We start from the raw sequence: 20,525 nt of genomic DNA on the forward strand, positions 1-20,525 counted from the left end.
GCGCAACGCTTTTGAGGAAATACCAGAGCAGCGATTGGCGTTCTCGTGGGAAACGCCTACTCAGCAAAGAATTGGTCACGTTGCAAGCACACGGGCTTAGCTTTAGTATTAGAATTTAAATACTTTTAAGTCAGTTGTAAAATAAGATTCAACCAATAAAGACCGGTCTTCGGAATAAATTTTTTTTTATAAACTACCACGACCGGGTAGTTTAACTTATATAAACGATTTTTGTGCGATTCGTGAAGGTCTTGCAGAAATAGATGTAGAAATTCCCGAAGAAATGTTAGTGATAATTAAAGTGAGTTAGTGATAATTGCAAAGAGTTTTGTTTAATTCGGAGAGCGAATAAAAGCGGACGCACCGCACTAAGTGAATTCCCGTTTTTCTATTTTCGTTGAGGTTTTCCGCGCAAGGAAACCTAACTTATATAAGCGTAACGCATAAGACGCAGAAAGCAATGCATTCAAGTGGCCTAATCGGTATGGACATGTAAATTTTAATTGCTTTAAAGAAATGGCAAATGATCAGTCAGTATTTGGGTTACATTGTTATAGTGAAACCCCTAAAGATAATATGACATAAAACATTTCATTTCTATAATTTAGCTGAATTAACATTTCCGGCATGTGCCGCCCAAAATAAAGTTAAATATTATTAACTTGTGCAACAAATGCCAAATTTGCATTTCCGGCACATGCCAACATTTTTTATATTTTCCAGACAAACAATTCTTTGGAATTGTTTTGCAAGTAATTTAGCTCACTAAAAGACGAAATGTGCAAGATAGTCAAAAATAGGGTATAAGTAATACTGTTGATTATAATTAGCCGGTTCACTGGAGTTTAGTGATATGATGGAGCGGAGTTGTTAAAATCAATAAAAGTGTAATAAAAATAAAATTCGTTTTGTTTTTTAGTTTCCGAAAAACTCGGAACGAAAACTTTATATCTCGATTAGGTACCGAATGAAAATGTGTGTGTGACATGCGCGAAAACGAAATTAACCCTTTGCACTCGTATGTCACACTGGAGGTGACAATACTAATTTACTCTACAACTCGTATGTCACACTGGAGGTGACAATACTAATGTATGCCTGTAACCAATAGCACTAAATAACTGTAAAATACATACGGTATTCGAGATCTTACACAGTTATAATTTGGGGAGATTTCAGACAAAGAGCTAAAAAACGTGGGCGACCATCAACATCAGATGTAGAGAATCGACTTGATGGAAAACTCCACATTTTAGTACCTCATCCGGGAAAAAAACATAATGATTGTATGGTCTGTTCTAACAGAAAAGCTAAGGGCGAAAGGAAGACAACTGTTTATTTCTGCGAAACATGCGAAAGACATCCTTTTCTTCACGTTGGAAATTGTTTTGAAAAGTATCACACTGTAAAAGATTACAAAAAATAAAACATTTTATATTAATAATTAATGAAATAAATATAATACGTTGAATTCTACGACTGTAAATTACTTTAATTCATTTAGCTAAAAATAATGACACGCAACAACTTTGAAAATAAATCGAGTGCAAAGGGTTAATTGTGAAAACTTTTAATCAAGTCTTACAAACGCGAGTTAGTGTAACAGAAAACACACTACTGTACCGATGACATCATCCAATGTATGATACAGAATCAGTAGTTTACATAAAAATATTCCTATTTAAATATTATCAGCAAATAGTAAACAAAATATTCCTATTTAAATATTATCAGCAAATAGCAAACAAAATATTTCTATTTTAACATTATCAGCAAATAGCAAATAAAAGATTCCTTTTGAACATTATCAGCAACCAATAAACAAAAGAAACCAGAGCCTATAAATAGACGATTAAGCATAGAAATAAGTTAGTCTTCTATTATACTGAAGCATATGAACTTCAGTTTAGAATTGATCTAAGTACATCTTGATACGAATAAAATATATTTTTTTATTAATACATCAAAAGTACCTATTTAAGGGGTTAGAGGTAGTCAGAATTTTCAAAAAATCGATTTTTTTTTTTTTGCATTTTCTTAAAGTATAATGTTTTAAAAATATTGTGTAAAAATTTGAAGTGAATCCGACAAATACTTTTCAAGTTATTCAACAATTAACAAAGGGCGCTCGGCTGCTCCGGAGCCGATAGCAAAACTTTAAATGCGTTTTTCTCAAAACTATGTTTTTCAAACTGGTGAACACTGCAACTTAAAATCCGCTACGTAGATTTCAATAAAATTTATACAGCTTTTGAAAAACATAAAAAACTTGTGCCTGATCGAAGGATTTTTTTTTTTTTTTTTTTCAAAAATTTCGATTTTTTTTTAACAATTAACTGTTGGTTTTTTCCCGAAAATCTGAAAAATATTTCCTGAGGCCGCCATTTTGTTCATTTTGAAAACAAAAAAAAAGCTTCGATCCGGCTCGAGATTATCTATCAATAAAAATAATTTTTCTCATCCGATTGGTTTTAGATGAATCTGCAAGGACTTGTGATGTTCACCGCAAGGGAGTTCTGGAGAAACGGGCTTCACACAAACAGCGATAACTTTTGCAATTATTAATTTTTTTTTTTTTTGAAATTTTGGTGAAGTCAAGTTAAAACATGATGTTTTTATGCTATGTTTTTATTTTTGTTAAATAAATTAATTAAGTAGCAAAAAAAAATTCGTGAAAATCATCATTTTTTCGGGCCTCTGACTACCCCTAACCCCTAACTCGCGTGCAAAAGAGTTGCTTTCTGTTGTACATAGTGACGTTTGTGGTCAAAAAAAAACCCCCCCATCAATTGGTGGTTCACGATATTTTGCGACTTTTATTGATGATAAATCTTGCTACATGCGCGTGTATTTTTTGTCAAGTAAAGACTGTATTTTTGATGCTTTTAAAGAATGCAAAGCAAGGGCAGAAAAGTAAACCAGGTGTAAAATCAAAAAGCTTAGAAGCGATAATGGCCGAGAATACATATCAAATGCGTTTGATTCATATTTAAAGCAAAATGGTATAGTGAGACAATTAACGGTGCTCTAAGTTAATAATTAATAAATTTATTTTAATAAGTTCAATACCCCTTGTCGCAATTCAATTGCTGACACATCAATTGCCGACACAGTTCCGCTTGTTCCAAATTTAATTATTTACCTTTCTTGCATTCAACGTGATGATTGCTGTTCGATAGTTAATATAAAGTAGCTAGTAAAAAAACAATGTAAGTAGTAACTAAGCAAAAGTCCGATTAAGAATACATAGTCTTCCGGCAATAGTTTTTTCTGGTTCATACGATAATGACATTCATATTAATTAATATAAGAATTTGTATTTTTTTTTTTTTTTTCAGATGACCACAAGGGTAGAAATCGTGACGACGGGGACACAGCCTCTTTTTCCCCCCTTCCACTTCAAGGACGCATAACTCCATGAAAATTCATTTTTTTTTTTTTTTTTTTTTTTTTTTAAATTTATTTTGCGTGCTCCTAATATATGAATAAATAAATGATAAAAAAAATGTATCGTAAAAATATCAATAGCTTTATTTTTATTCATCGTCAAAAAATGCTCAAAATTCGGGCCTCTAGACTAGAATACCCCCTTAATAATAAAAAAATATATGTGGCAACCACTTGTTATTTTGTCGGCGTTTGTTGTATTTGTGATGTTAGATCAGCTTGTGTTATCCTTTCTGTGTTTTGTAGTATTATAGGACTGGCAATGTTATGTTGTGCCACTTTTCCACGATCTCGTTTATTTGTGGATGATACGATGTTGTACGAAAATGGCGAGTGCCTAGTAACTGCAACAATTGTTCAAATAAATAACATCGACATGGTACAATGGAAAACATTCCGCATATTAAATTGGATAATAACAGTACCATTCACAGCAATGTCGTTGAGTGCTTTAAACTACCTAAGGCCTACCACAGCAACAGGAAGTATCGCACATACGTCTCACCAGTGGAAGTTCCAATCGACGTGCCTATGGGTATTAAAACTAATTACAACATACCTATTAGGCAAATTCGTTATTTACCCGCTGTTCTGGCTCCTGATCACTTCTACTATTATGCGCAGTCCAGCAACACTACCATCGCAGCATACGCAAACAGGCACAGAGCACAACTTCTGGACGAATACGATGCTAGCAACTTTGAAGACCACTCAATATTACATAAGTTCAAGCGCAGATTACGGCCATGGAGCTATGAAGAGTATATCGACACTATGGACAGCTCCAGCAAACGAGGATTTTATCAGCGAGTCCCCGATGAAATACGGAATGGACGGATCACGAGTGGCATTACTCCTTTCACAAAGCTCGAAAAAATGTCAACAAATAAGTACAAAGCTCCACGACTTATACAAGCACGCCATCCATCATTCAACTTGGCTTATGGACGCTATGTTAAACCACTCGAGCGAAATCTCAAATATGACATACACTTTGGCAAAGGCACTTACGACGGAATTGGCGCCAAAGTTAACAGATTTGCTAAACGCTACAAATACTATACGGAAGGAGACCATTCAACCTTTGACGCACACGTTACTCGCAGCATGCTACGATTATGCCACAAATTATACGAGCGCTGATATCAACAAGACAAAGAAATACTCTAGTTGTGCAAGAAAACGTTACGCAATACAGCTCGGTCTCGTGCCGGCGAAACATACAAAGTCAATGGAACGCGAATGTCGGGCGACGTTGATACCGGCCTTGGAAACAGCCTTATCAACTACTACATCTTACGCCACTCACTCCGCAAAATCGGTATACGCGGAGATGCCATCGTCAACGAAGATGACTTCATATTATTCACGCATGAGCGAATACCTGTCGAAGCCTATACAAAATAACAAGTGGTTGCCACATATAAATATAATAAAAGATATAGAGGACATAGTCCTCTCTTTTTAAACTAAAATAAAAAGTATTTTATTAATTTCTATACTCCACAGCAGATTCGAACTCGTAACAAAAATCATTGTTACAACTCCAATCGCTTAACCAACTCATCTAAACAGTACATATGGAAGTAACGTAATTATAGTTGGGTAGTATATTTCTTTCGGAAACAGTTGATCTTATCAACACTGCTCACAAACTATAAATAGAATAAGCTTTATGCCATTGACAGAGTTAATATAGCAAAGCTAAAAAGCTTTACAGCAAAGCTTTTATAAGGCATAATTGCAAGATAAGCATAATATTTGATCTATATTTTCAATATTCAATAAGCTTTATGCATCAGCACATGGTTACAAGTGCAATAAGTATTTAGTATTAGACTGTGGACATACGAAGAACGTTTTTGGTGAGTTAGTCTATAGAACATAATTAATTTTTAGATTATTATTAATTTTGTATTTTTTAGATGGATGTTGATAACTGCATTAAGGAGGAGTTAGAATGTAATAAAGAAGAAAAATTATTAAATTTCCACAAAGATCTTGCCATATATGTGGGGACACCACAACTAGATTAAGCTTATTACATTCTTAATAATTATCCTTTAACTTGTTCATATTCTTTTACTCATTCTTAATACTTTGAAATGCAACCATGTGTGACTTTTCATTTGCTTTTAACTTCTCATTCTTTCGCTTTGTACTGTTGAGCTACAAGTGACACATCGTTTTCGCTATTCACTAGCTCCCACAATTTGGTGACGCCGAACGGTAAATTTACACATTTCTTATTGATTAAATGTCTTTAGACGCCAACTGGATCTTCACAAGGATAATCAATTCCGGCTACGTCATGCATCCCGCACCCAATATTATCGAACGATAATATTGAAGCGTACTTCTACTCACTCGACTTCTGGTTCGAAGCGTCAAGCATCAATGCAGATAAAGCAAAATTCAACATTATCGCTGCTAGCATACCACAGCTGAAATTAATGTAACTACGCCCTCTTATCGATGCCGCACCAAGTACTGGAAAATATCAGTACATACGCACAAAGTCGACGGAGTATCTCACTGAAAGTCAGCAACGCTGGTTGCAGCGTTTACTTCGCGAAATGCCATTAGACGATCGCCGTCCTAGCGACCATTTCAATGAGATGAAGCGTGCAGCCGGCTCCGCTTTGAGTGAGAGCATTCTGCATGATTTGTGGGTTAACCGCTTGCCTGCATATGCGCAAGCAGCCATTTTAGCAACCAATGTACCGATATCCGAAAAATTAAAGATTTCCGACTCCATTGTTGAGTCAATTCAACTAAGAGAAGGACGGGTTAACGAAGCCTGTGGCATACAAAACAACTCAGATTCAGTTCTTAGGACCTAAATAGCTACACTAACACCGCGCCTCGAAAAAGCCTCCGATCGTCAAGCTCGTCAATTAGACTTTATCGCTCAAATTACAACGGACATTCGGCATGTTCCTGGTCAACAAAAGATTACGGCAGACCTCCTACCTCGCATTGAGTCCATAACAGCGGAGCCGATTAATTACGATGATCTAGCCGATCACCAAGCCAAAGATGAGGAACTCCAATCCTATTTAAATGGTAACGTAACATGCTATGTTCTACCAAGTTTAGACAGGAAGTATTGCGAGCAACACACAACATTTCGCATCCGTATTTTTACCACTTATTTTATGTTCATTCAAGATTGAAATTGGCGCATCCACGGCTGAATTAGTTTTTGGAACAACCTTACGTTTACCATCGGCGTTCTTTATAGATGGCAGCCGACCTACCAGCGAAACGGAAATGATAACATATCTTCGACATGTCATGAGAAATATTCGCCCAGTTGATACTACTTGGCACACAAAAGAAAAATCATTTGTGCACACTAATCTTACGACGTGGGATCAAGTTTTCGTTAGAGATCTTTCTGTTCGTCCATTATTAACGCCACCTTACAAAGGACCATACAAAGTGTTAGAACGTCATCCTAAATACTTCATGCGTCGTGAGCGTCAACGACAACAAGGTGAACATCTCTATTGACCGGTTAAAAGCTGCCATTTTGTGAAAATTCACTATTTTGATTAGCCGAACGATTAATTACTAGATAATCTAATATATTAACAAAATTTGTTTGTATAGAGTATTGATATTTACAGTTAGGCTAAATAACATTGTATAAATGCATATCAATGTAAATAACATAATTTATCTATAACAATCACTCTCACTCTCTTTATATACATACATACATATTCACCTTATTAGTAATCATTAGAAATAAGAGTCAATGTTAATAAACTGGACAGTTGTTATTTGAACTGAGAATGAGCTGGTTGTTTTCCTCTATTGATACACTACAGTTTGGTTTTTTGATTTCAGATAATCCAATCCTGAGTTACGATGTACACCGTGAATCGTCTTTTTTTAAAGGAGGTTCCAGAAATCGCCTGCAGCGCGCTCTATAATCAACATTTTCATAAATAAAAAATTTTGTTACGTTCTTGAAGGATGCTTTTATAACCCCCAAAAATTTTCAAAATAAAATATTCTGAAGTTTCTTCAGGATAAATCCTTGACAACCCGTCTTTTATTTGCTTCATAACTGCGTATAGCCCCTTAAGTAAAATAATAAAGTCAGTCTTGTTCCTCCCGTTCATTGGAATAGTTATCAAACTTAACTAAACTGAAATAATATAGAATAAATAAAGTTTATAAGTAAAATAAAAAGAATACAAATTTAGTTTTTTTTATGTCAACCGCGATCCGGAAACGTAAATCGCGCGTTACAACATTAATTTGCATGCGCGATTCGTAGGGTACGACCAAATGCTAAGTTTTTTTTTTTATTTTTTTTTTTTCTGATGTTTCCTTTCATTGAATAGAGAAATTCGCGTTTGCTATTTAACTTAGAGTAGTTCATTGAAGGAAAGTATGAAACGTCGCATCATGCCATCAAATGCTCCTGACATAGGTGCCTACGCAAAAATGCCCGCAAATGGTGGTTGCCAACGATTAAGGATAAATAAAGGCAAAGTAGCTCGTAGTAAGTACTTTATATTTCAACTATGCATACTTGCAACCCTGTACACAATTTTTCTCTTTTTATCGGTCTCAATAAAGTTAGTCGTTAATCAGCATTTGAATTCCTCGGTTATTTAGATTATGGGCCCAGCGCCCAAGTATAAGTGAACGACTGCGAAAAATTAAAAACAAATAAGTGAACTTTAAGAATAATGGCCGGTGTTGTAAACGCGTGCAATTTTGGTGAAAAATGACTTATGGAATTACGTAGATGGCTCTGCCGCGAGTTAACGACATGGTCTCACTTTCTTCTTTTCTAATCACTTCAGTCCATGGTCAATAGACATGCATTATCAAGTAAACAGCATCAGGCCGATAGGACTTGTTTTCACATACATTATCAAGTAAACAACAATAGAAATTCGGTATCACCAAAACAAACCATAAACATTCAAATAGTTATCTACAAGTAAAAGTAAACAATACACAATCAGTAACGAATTATCCCAATGCGATAATAACCGCCGCATTCAAATAGTGTTAAAATTATAGTGGTAAGCTTAAAATGTAACAGGTCTGACAATGCTTTAGCATCAGCTCATACTATTGTATTGTAACTACTATACACAGTCAGTGTGTATTCAACCGTGATTTGTTCTGCACACGCTTTAAACTACTTGCCATAAATAGAAACATACATTATTAAATACTGATTCGATACGCAGCAATTTTTCTTCCAACAAATAGTATAAATAGCAGTAAGATTTCTGTAACAAGTTAGTCTTAAGAATATCGAAAATAAACACGCACTTTGGCGTTAAAATATAAAAAAGATATTTCTTTTTTCTCATATCGTGAAAGCGATATTAACTCGTGAAGCCTGACAACGAAGCTAATCATAGTGAGTGGAAAATTGCTGCCCAAAAGGCATCAGCAGACAGTACGTTGACGATAGCACCAACAGAGCTAGGACTAATTTCCGAGTGCAGCAGTGCACGTGAAATTTGGTTGAGATTAGAATCGACATTTCAATCCAAGGGACCAGCCAGAAAAGCGACTTTACTTTAACGTTTAGCATTGTCGTGCATGGCAGAGGTTGAGAAGGTTCGAGAACACCTCAACGCAATTTTCGACGCAGTCTGGAAATTAGAGGAAATGGACGTCGCAATAGGCGATGAGCTGCTGGCAATTTTGTTGTTGCATAGTTTGCCGGCATCGTATGAAACGTTTAGGTACGCGGTAGAAACGCGAGACAAATTGCCGAAGCCAGAGGTGCTTCGTGGCTGATTTGCGTACAAATTTGATGTCAGTTGCTAAAATGACCGACAGGGGTTACTCTGTAAAGTTTGAAAAGACAGTGACAATAAAGTAGTATTGGAAGCTGAAAGAATTGGTAATTTGTATTATTTAAAAACTTCGAAAAATTTCGCGAATTTAGTTAAGGGGTTAGGGGTAGTCAGAATTTTCAAAAAATCGATTTTTTTTTTTTGCATTTTCTTAAAGTATAATGTTTTAAAAATATTGTGTAAAAATTTGAAGTGAATCAGACAAATACTTTTCAAGTTATTCAACAATTAACAAAGGGCGCTCGGCCGCTCCGGAGCCGATAGCAAAACTTTAAATGCGTTTTTCTCAAAACTATGTTTTTCAAACTGGTGAACACTGTAACTTAAAAACCGCTACGTAGATTTCAATAAAATTTATACAGCTTTTGAAAAACATAAAAAACTTGTGCCTGATCGAAGGATTTTTTTTTTTTTTTTTTTCAAAAATTTCGATTTTTTTTTAACAATTAACTGTTGGTTTTTTCCGGAAAATCTGAAAAATATTTCCTGAGGCCGCCATTTTGTTCATTTTGAAAAAAAAAAAAAAGCTTCGATCCGGCTCGAGATTATCTATCAATAAAAATAAATTTTCTCATCCGATTGGTTTTAGATGAATCTGCAAGGACTTGTGATGTTCACCGCAAGGGAGTTCTGGAGAAACGGGCTTCACACAAACAGCGATAACTTTTGCAATTATTAATTTTTTTTTTTTTAAATTTTGGTGAAGTCAAGTTAAAACATGATGTTTTTATGCTATGTTTTTATTTTTGTTAAATAAATTAATTAAGTAGCAAAAAAAAATTCGTGAAAATCATCATTTTTTCGGGCCTCTGACTACCCCTAACCCCTTAAGTGCGTGCTGTTTTTAAGAAATCGGATGCGATTAAAGTAATCGATTTACTCGAGATTGTGCATAGTGACGTGTGCGGGCCAATGAGACATGCGTCGAATGGCGGTGCGAAATATTTCGTAACTTTTAGCGATGAAAATTCGAGATGGTGTGAAATATTTTTTATAAAAAACAAATCGATTGTTTTCAAAGTTTTCAAGCAATATAAAGCAAAAGTTGAGACATTTACGGGCAAGAATATTAAAGCGTTGCAATCCGACAACGGCCGCGAATACTATAATGAAGAAGTTGACAATTTTTTAAGTGAGCGCGGAATCAAACGTCGCCTTACGGCACCATACACTCCGCAACTAATTCGACCCAACATTCATCAAACACAACATAAATGGGCACGATACGTGGGTTCAAGAGTAAGACGTGCAAGCCATACTTCAGGCGAGTGAGTGGAGACCTCCGAATGAATCATGACCAAAAAACCACGTTGTCTTCAGTCACACAAGAAGGCGGTGCTCACAAATTTTATGGATTCCAACGGTCTCACCACGAATTTTTGCTAGAAGGTTAGACAGTTAATACTTTTTAAGGCAGAGGCGATATATTTGCCACCAACAAAAACTTTGTTTATCTTTTTATGTAAGTTATCAAAGGAGTCCTAATTTGTTGCACTGGCAACTAAGGAGCTCTAGTTTATTATTATAAAAAAAAATTACGTTTGTGTGACATATTTTTTCTTGGCGCCACTAGCTGTAAAAAATTACGGTAATTTTGAAAGAAAATTTGTTACTCCGTGAATCTTCATATAGTTATATTATAATGTTACATAAATATATACATTTGAATATTTCTTTAAGACCTAATTTAAGTTTCTCTTAGCTTATAAGTTCAGTCTGTATTTGGAAACTGATTGATGAAGTTAATAAATACGGAATACTCCCCACACCATTATTGGCGCAGACACGTTTAGAACCTAACGCACGGCAAAATTAAATTAGAATTTAAGGTTAAGTTAACCAAACAAGTTTAACTCATACTTTAACTAAATTATTCGATTTTTTTGATTTCAGATGATTCTACGCTGAGAGATGCTGACTACTGCAAAATGTATTGTTGAAAAGACGTCTACGTAAATGTGCTCTCATTCGCTCATTTTGCAATATTTTTACATGAAAATTTGATCAAATATTCTTGAAATGTTACTTTATAATATGCAACAACTTTTAATAAACTGACTTGAACCGTTTCGCTAAAATAAATTCATGAAAAAAGTGTTTTTTTTAGCGTTTATCCCTTACCCCGTTCGAAATGAGCATTTTTTAAGCAAACCTTTAAATAAGTGAAAGTGGTTCGAAAAGAACATTTTACGCAAAACTCTAAAAATTGTTCGAAAAGAACATTTGTTACAAACACAAATTTGATTGTGACTTACTTGAAACCGATCAAGAAAGGCGTTTTAAAACGTAAATAATTTAAAAGGTCACCTTGAGAAGAAAAAAATTGCAAAACTGTTTTTAAATTTGCATACAAAAAAAGAAGAAACGTTTTTTTCCAAAGAGCTTAATGAAAGCAGAAAAAGAAAAAAAAAAACAAGAAAGAAAGAGAGTTATTTTTATCAACTTGTGCTGAGTTCCTTGAAAAGAGCCGGCAAATGTATAGAAATGTGCTAACGGACTTAATAAGCAAAAACATAAGAAAAAAACCAGGCAGCGAGAGATCACTGGAAAATAATATTACCAACATAAAATAAAAGCCACAACAAAACTATCATCAACGATTGGCCGTTGTTAACAACAACAATTACATCAAGCAGCGCACAGGTTTTTGTTGGGATATTAACCAGCAATTTGCCAACTATTGAGGCAGCAGAAAATAACAACAATCAACTCTCTGTTAGAAGAAGAAATACACATCATAGCAGCATCAGCCAAAAGCAAGAGACTTAAGCTTAGCTAAGTACACATATACGTACATATATTAAATAAGTTAACATTTCAGCTTACAAATATGGAAGAACTTAATATAAATAGTAAATTTAAGTTTATTTTAACTAATATTAATAGTATACCACCTTATGATGGGAATAGAGATGCCTTAATTAATTTTCTAGAATGTATTGACTCTATGACACCCATTTTAAACTCATTTATACAAGATTATAAGGTTTTGTTGTTAGGAAATACAGGGTGGCGCACGAATAGTGCTACAAAAACAAAACGTAATAACTTTTTTTCTGTGTGAGTAATCGGCTTTTTTTTTTTTTTTTTTGTAGATTAGTATTTAGATTTACAAAAAATGGAGGCTTGGGATACCGAAAAGAGGATTTGGATAGTGCAGCGGTACCATGCTTTGCAGTCCATCATTTCCGTATTAAAGATAAAATTATAGGAAATGCTAGAAGGGCAATTTTAATTAATGGTAATCCTGATACCTGGCCACTTATAAAGCAAGTACTCATTGACAATCATGGAGAAAAAAAATCGGTAGATAAGCTTATTGACAAAATAAGAATCTGCAGATGTGACTCAACTATTGAAAATTTTTATAACTCACTTAATACGCTTTTATGTAGATTAAATAACGCATTATATTGCAGCGGAAATACGTTTCCGGAAGTGACTAGCGAAAGCAATGCTAGAATAGCCTTAAACTCTTTTAAATACTATTTACCAGAACCAGTTAAAAGCATTATTGTAAGTAGAAACCCAAAGTCTTTTAAAAGAAGTATTTGACATGATAAAATCGAACGGATACTTAAATCATAGAAATCGGCCATTTAGTTTCAATAGAAATCAATATAACAGAAATAATTCTGAGCAAAGGGAAAACAATAATTTAAATTCTACTTATCAACAGCCTAGACAAAACAACAACAACAGCACTTTAAACAACAGACACAAAATTCAATATAGTACACCAATAAATAGTTCCATGATCTTTTTTTTTTTTTTGAAAAACAAAATTTATTTGAAACTATCATTTCAGAATAAATCAGTAGTGTTGGGAGCAGCAACTGATTTACGGGATATAGTTCAATTATAGGTTAATTGTATAGTTTTAATATCATAATTTTGTATTGTAGTCTGACAAAAGACGACAAAGGATATTGTTAAGCCAGATTCTGGGAAACTATTCTAATAGAATAATTTGTAATAATAATAGAATAGAATTAATTAATATAATATTGAATTTAAATAATGAAAATTTATTCAAGCTTAATATTAAGTTATTTTATATTTTTATTTATAAGTATATAGTATACTTTACTGTTTCTCGCTGTCGCTATTTCTTTACCTGTTTCTATTTACTTCCGAGCATTGACTCTATTTCTACAGCTATACTTTCCGTTCTTCCTATTTCTATTTACTTAACTGCAAACTCTCTCTAACTCTCCACATACTGTTCTTCCATTTCCGCTATTTCTTGTATCTTAGTCTTAGGCCTAATATAGGGTGATCAATTAAGAGGAGTTTTTTTCATTTGCGTTTTTTTTACAGATCGCGCGCGATTGTGGCAAACTGTCATCGTGGATTTGTTGAACAGCACGTTTGGCATTTCATCATGGAAAGACTCACACCGCAACAACGTCTACAAATTGTTCAACTGTATTATGAAAATCAGCGTTTGAAGAAGATCCGCTGTTTTCGAGCAAAATTTTGTTCAGCGATGAGGCGCATTTCTGGCTCAATGGTTACGTCAGTCAATAAGCAAAATTGCCGTATTTGGGATGAAGAGCAACCAGAACAGGTTCAAGAGCTACCTTTACACCCAGAGAAAACAACGGCTGATAAACCAGCTACGATTGAAGCTCTGGAAGCCAACATTACGCGTGTTATTCACGAAATGCTCGAACGAGTGATTGAAAATTGGACCTTCACAATGGACCACCTTAAGCGTAGTTGCGGCCAACATTTGAATGAAGTCATATTCAAAAACTAAATGTCAAAGAATGACCTTTCAAATGATAAATAAAGGTTTTGAACATAATTTACATTTTTGTTTTTTTTTAACTATTGAAAAAAGCACCTCATGATTGATCACCCTATATAAGGACAGAACATGTAAAATAAAGTCACTTTTTGAATTGTAGTCGGACGAGTGCGGTTTAATTTTTTAATTACGCTTCCACAGGCAATATTCGTTTTATTTCGCGCTTCCCTAAGTAAAGTGTTTTTTACAAATTTAATACAATACCTTCACAAAACAGTGACGAATTTTCAGATATCATGGATCAGTTTCGACGCATTAAACCTCTTGATGAAAGACACAATCCAAGACCGATTTTTAGAGTGTCAAATTCAAAACCGCGCCACTTTGTCAAATTTTTTTTTATTCTAGTAGCGGGACACAGCTACAGTCATACTGATTGATAATTTTTTAGTTTTCGTGTTTCAGATAAATAAAAGAGTCAAATGGACAACACCGTCCAGGTAAAATATTTCCGGGAGGGTCAAGTTCAGCGCCATTTTTACAATTATTAAAATTAAAAAAATAATTTTTCATAAACATAAGTTTGGCAGCCGCATCGCACATAGAGACAACGATGCCACTTAGACCACGGAATGGGTCGTACCAGGTGAAATGTTACCTTATAAAGGCAACGCTACTTTAAACACTGCATATGTTCATGTTCGAAATGTCGAACATAACTGTTAATAAGTAAGTCATAAACATAAGTAACATATATTTTAACCACAACATTGTACTGAGCTTATCTAAGAATGAATTACTTAATAAATTTATGAAATATAATAAATTTTACTCTTTACAGCAACATTTCAAACGTCACCGGCGGCCTCAGGTGTGTCACAATCAACAAACCTAACGTTGGCTGACGCCTTCGTCCTAGCACACTTATTGATTGTCGCAAGGGGGCCGGCATGTTTAGGCCACACCCTCAATATCTATAATTTTTTAGCCATCCTAATGTTAATTGCGCCTACCGTTCCGATTGTTGCAAAACCTTGGCATTTCCTCGCCGAACAGTTAAAACGTTTACTGTATTATTATTATATTACTACATACATAAACCGTGTCATATTGTATCATACATATAGGTACATTCATAGATACATAGGTACATTCAAGAACTCGATGAAGCAGAAGATCAAAATCAACTGTGTGATATTCCAACCACTCTTTATATCGAGCCTCCTGTGGATGGCAACGAATCCGGCGAAGATGACGCTGAAGATGATTGTGCGGGCATTCCAGGTAATTTTTGCCCGGCTCAGCTAAGAGGTGGCTGCGAAGTTGTTATGGCTAGTGGGCGACGTATGCAAGGTTCGATGAAGAGGAGGATATGGGAGGCATGTTTAGAGACGGTATAAGCATACCATCATTTTAATCTTATAAACTCTAAATTTTTCAGCACCAAATCCAGGAGATTTTCCTGTTATTGAGGTTGAAGACACTTATAATGAGATGGAGTATGAAGAAACAACGGCTAATCGTTCAGAATCTCCAATGAGGAAGCGCTCACGTAAAATTGAACCGAAACCTTCAAACGTTGCATTGCCATCAGGAAACAAGGAAACTGTAGGGGAGGTCGGGCGCTGAATTTGACTCACGGGGAATTATTGGACAGCTCGGCATCTTTCCTCCCCGTAACGCTAGAGGTATCAACCAATAGCCATGCACTTATATCGTAATCAGCTCACTTTTTATTAGGCAGTCGACCTGTTTAGACACGCAGATTCAGCGCTGTCAAAGAGTAAAAAAATTCGACACTGTGAAATTTTTTTTTGCACTAAGTATTATATTTATTTTGACTGCTGTTTTCAACGTATTAATTCAGGTAAGTATATTTATAATATTCGTGTAACCTTAAATCACCGATGCATAAAGGAACTATGCATGAAGTTTGCATTGTGTTTTTTGTACTATGACATTTTGTAAAAGTAAGCAATCGGGGAATTATTGGACACTTTTCTCGGACACTTAGTTCTTGATGTTTTACAATATACATTCGTGTGATTGATATGTATAAGTGTTTTTTCATACATAATTTTATCAGGGTTTTTGTTTTTTGTCAATTTCTATTATTATTTTAGACTTATAAAGTTTTCTGTGACAGAATGCCGCGTTATTATGCCAAGAAAGAAAAGACGATTGATTTCGACAATATTTTGGAGGCGATTAAGCTGGTCTAATTGCACAAGAACTCCATTCGACAAGCTGCAAAGGCGAAAAACATTCCAAAAAGCACTTTGTCTTGGCACATTTCGAATTTTGACAAGGCAAATATTGACGTTGCTGCTGATAATGTTGATGTGATGAAGAATTTGCTGAAAGAACATTCGACGACCGGCAAAACAGTGAGTTGTGTTAATTTCATTAATTTTTTTTTATTCAATCACAAATAAATTTATTATTATTCATTAATTCATTTATTTTGCTTCATGAAGAAAGCTTTGTTTTCCTTCAAATTATGAATTTTTTAAAAATGCTTCAATCGAAATTTTTTTACATTAATTTATAAGCACAAATCTGTGAAATTTGACTTTTTTTTTTGTTACAAAAGATTTAGGGCTGATTTTTGCAAGTTTTTACACGTAGAATACGAACCTGATCTTAGAAATGATCCATTACTTCAGAATTTTCTATAATTTCATCTCAGATATCCGAAAAATTTCAATTTTTGTCATTTTCGTAAATTTTTTTATATTCATTTCATGAACCGCATTTCATGCGCATTTTAACCCGCAAAAAATCCTAAATATTAAAAATGATCCAATGATAATAAAAATTTTATCTCTATGAGGAAGCAAAATGTTCACGAAATGAACATAATTTTCAGCTTGTTTATTTTTATTTCAGATTTTCAATGCAGAGCAAGAGAGTGTGCTGATGAAATACCTTCTTGACGCCAGCAACATCAACTATGGATTGAGTTTGAAGGAACTGCGAAAACTTGCATATGAATATGCTAATAAGATCGGCATTTCGTATCCGAACTCATGGAATGCCAACAAAGAGGCAAGTACGGATTGGCAATTGGCCTTCATGAAACGTCACCGGAATTTGTCATTACGAACAGCGGAACAAGTGAGTCAGAATCGTGCAAAGTCTTTCACCAAAGAGAATGTCGATGCCTTCTTCAACAATCTGTCGTCTGTGCTCAGTGCCACCCAGTTCGAATCGCATCGAATTTGGAACATGGACGAATGTCCATGCCCGACTGTGCCAACGAAAGTAGTCAAAACAATTGCACCGAAAGGAAAAAAGCGTGTAGGAACATCAACATCTGCCGAGAGAGGCACAAATGTGACTCTAGCATTGTCCGTTAGCGCGACGGGGCAATCAATTCCGCCGTTTTATCTCTTCCCACGGAACAACATGAAAGAGGTGTACATGACGCTAATTAAGCAACTAATTATAAAGCCGTGTACACACTACAAATTAAAAAAAAAAAAAAAAACAACTAATTAAAAATATTTCGCCACCCTCCGATTACGATAATAATATCTTTACAGAATGACACGCTACAGCGTAATGAAGAAAAGGGCTAGTCGCCACCCCCAACGATACCCGACAGCGTGCCGTTTGTGTGACGCAAGGCACCCAATATGCCTCTGCCTCGTCTTCCGGGGAAACAGGATCAGAAACAGCCCGATTGAGCGGCTTCGGGAAGCGCTTCTGGGCCACTATAGCGCCAACTGCTTATCTATGGCCCACAAGTCGCGCAATTGCACAAGCGAGGGAAGGTGCAGACGATGCGGCGATCACCATCACACTATGCTGCATATTCCGGAAGAACGCCGCTCGTGGAGCCAGCAAGTCGCTGAGGAAGACAGCGACGCGGTGTCAGTTAATGCGTCGGACGATTTCTCGGAGACACCGATTCCCGATCAAACCACGGCTGGAGCGGAAACTAGGCCTTTTCGCTCAGTTGTGGCCGCAGCGGGAACCCGGCCTTGCCGTACTACCATAGACAGGCCTTGCCGTACTACCCAGCTACAGCACGAACGTCGGCGCGAGCGTGAAGCGAAAACAAGGCCTTTCCATACCAGGGTAAACAGGGGATCGGAGACCAGGCCTCTTCGACCCCAGCTACAGCACGAACGTCGGCGCGAGCGTGGAACGGAAACTAGGACTTTTCGACTACGCACGCGAACGACGTTGGTGCGCCAACGTCCAAGACGCAATGCTCGACTGGCGACTAGGCCTCGCCAGCGAGCATTACCACCCGCATTCCGCGCAGGCGATCTAATTCCGGGACAGGCGCTACGCCCAGTGGCGACGAGCATGCCGATCGCCGTCATTAAAATCGAGGCTGGGGGACGCCTTCATCTGGTGCGCGCCCTCATCGACGAGTGCCTACCTGTTACAATCATTGCAAGCGGCCTCGCAAGGGACCTAGGATTATTAAGTACCCAGGTAGGAGGCCAAAGGGGATGCGTGATAACGATTCGCGGAAGGAACGGCAATACGAAGCGCGTTGTCACACATGCTGCGGTGGTACCGGGATTCCAGCGCGTCACCCCCTATTAGCGTCGACCCGGGTATAGCGGCGCCTTACGTGCACATGAGACTGGCGGATTCCAAATTCTTTGAATCCACTCCTATCCGCCTAGTGATAGGAGCGGAACTTTACTCCAGCGTGATGACGCAGGAGACCCTACCCCGCTCTCTCAGCACCCTAATGGCGCAGAGTTCTATATTTGGCTGGGTACTGTCCGGGGTCTGCCTGTTAAACTAAACATTTTTAATTTTTTATAATACATAACGAATCAATAAATCTATGAATATAACAAATTTTACTTCTTTTCGTGTGCAATAATAAATCCACGTGCATAAAATTTCATCTTTACAGCATTTCAGACGGCACCAGCAGCCTCCGATGTCTCACCAATATACCGAACGTTGGCTGACACCTCCGTCCTAAAACAATCATTGCTTATCGCAAGGGGGCCGGCATGTTTAGGCCACACCCTAATATTTAATATCAATTTTTAGCCACCCTAATGGTAACTGCGCCTACCGTTCCGACTGTTGCTAACCACCGTTTCCAGTCGCTGCAAAGTGAAGGCCGTTAACCCTGGCATTTCCCCGTCGAACAGTTAAAACGTTTACCGTGTTAAACTTTGTTCGGCGAGGTTACTTTCACTTTAATTCTAATTATAACTTTCACTGCGATTTTCCAATCAGAAGCATCAGGACGTGTCAGCCAGCTAAGGGTAATATGTTATAAATTATTCTTATACAACTTAACATTGTAATACGTAAGCAACGTATGTCTATTGCCTATACTTCTATGTACATGTACATCTTTCTATGCATATATCTATGAATATACTGCAATAAAATCTTAATGAATATATACTGACACGCCTTTGTGCTTTTCATTTTTTATAAAATATATCATCGGAGCGACCGTGGAGGCCCCACATTTTAAACCGCCCATTGCGTCGCACTCCGATGAGAAACGCAACCAAGATGGGAAGTACGTCGTGACCTTACCCTTCAAGCGGGACTTTCCATCAAACATCAAGCTGGGACCATCACTCAAGAGCGCCTGCTCTCAATTCTTCCGGAATGAGACGCGTCTCGCGAAAAATCCGTCCCTGCAAAAGGAATATACTAGAGATCGGTGGCAGAAATTGAAAGCCCTCCATCAAACCTTTTGCAAACGATGGAAAAGGGAATTCCTCATCGAATTGCAAAAACGCACGAAGTGGAAACATCAAAAACCTAACATCAAGGTAGGGGACCTTGTCGTCATTAAAGAGGACAACCTACCACCAAACGAATGGAGAATGGGACGAGTAGTAAAATTACATCCTGGACCCGACAATCAGGTACGCGTCGTGGACATCACGACACAAAGGGGACAGGTGACTAGACCATTAGTCAAATTGGTCCTACTTCCACCTTACTCAGAAGAAACGGACAAATCCATACCTACAACCTCAACGTAATATCTTCCAATACCTACCTAGTAGAAACAAATCTCACTTGGCGATTCACCCTTTATTAGAAGGTGATTGACATCACCACACTGTTATACCCTAGCAAATCTAAGAAGCTACAACAACACCTACAACCTACGAAGGATGCAATTGCATCGACATTCTCAAAAATTTTAAAATTTATTTTATTATCTGTAGGAATAGTAACAACATTTTGGATTCACTGATTTGATTTCCCATTATTTTAGTAATTCCCTACCTGAAGTTTGTTGTAGAAAACTAAAGTTACTAAGAAATGAACAAAAATAGGTTTTCTTAATTTCATTGACTATATTCAGTTTATTGAATGTCGCTTTATACTTATGCACCCACAACCTAGTTCCGAGATGTTCCATTAGCATTAATATTGTGTAAAATATACAAATATTACATTACAATGCTATTTACATAAATTTTATTTCACTGGTACAAAAACCATATTAGGGAAAAGTGAAATTATTA

The 20,525-nt window shown here is 36.4% G+C and overlaps 1 protein-coding gene across 1 annotated transcript; it reads left to right on the forward strand.

The window, feature by feature from the left end:
• Window positions 1–16,342: 16,342 nt before the first annotated feature.
• LOC128856476 (uncharacterized) lies at window positions 16,343–17,624 on the forward strand. Its single transcript, XM_054091779.1, has 3 exons — window positions 16,343–16,430; window positions 16,933–17,397; window positions 17,589–17,624. The coding sequence occupies exons 1-3, from the start codon at window positions 16,389–16,391 to the stop codon at window positions 17,622–17,624; spliced, it is 543 nt and encodes a 180-aa protein (XP_053947754.1). The 5' UTR covers window positions 16,343–16,388.
• The last annotated feature ends 2,901 nt before the right edge of the window (window positions 17,625–20,525 follow it).

Source organism: Anastrepha ludens, chromosome 3 (assembly GCF_028408465.1).
Source record: "Anastrepha ludens isolate Willacy chromosome 3, idAnaLude1.1, whole genome shotgun sequence".
NCBI lineage: Eukaryota > Metazoa > Arthropoda > Insecta > Diptera > Tephritidae > Anastrepha > Anastrepha ludens.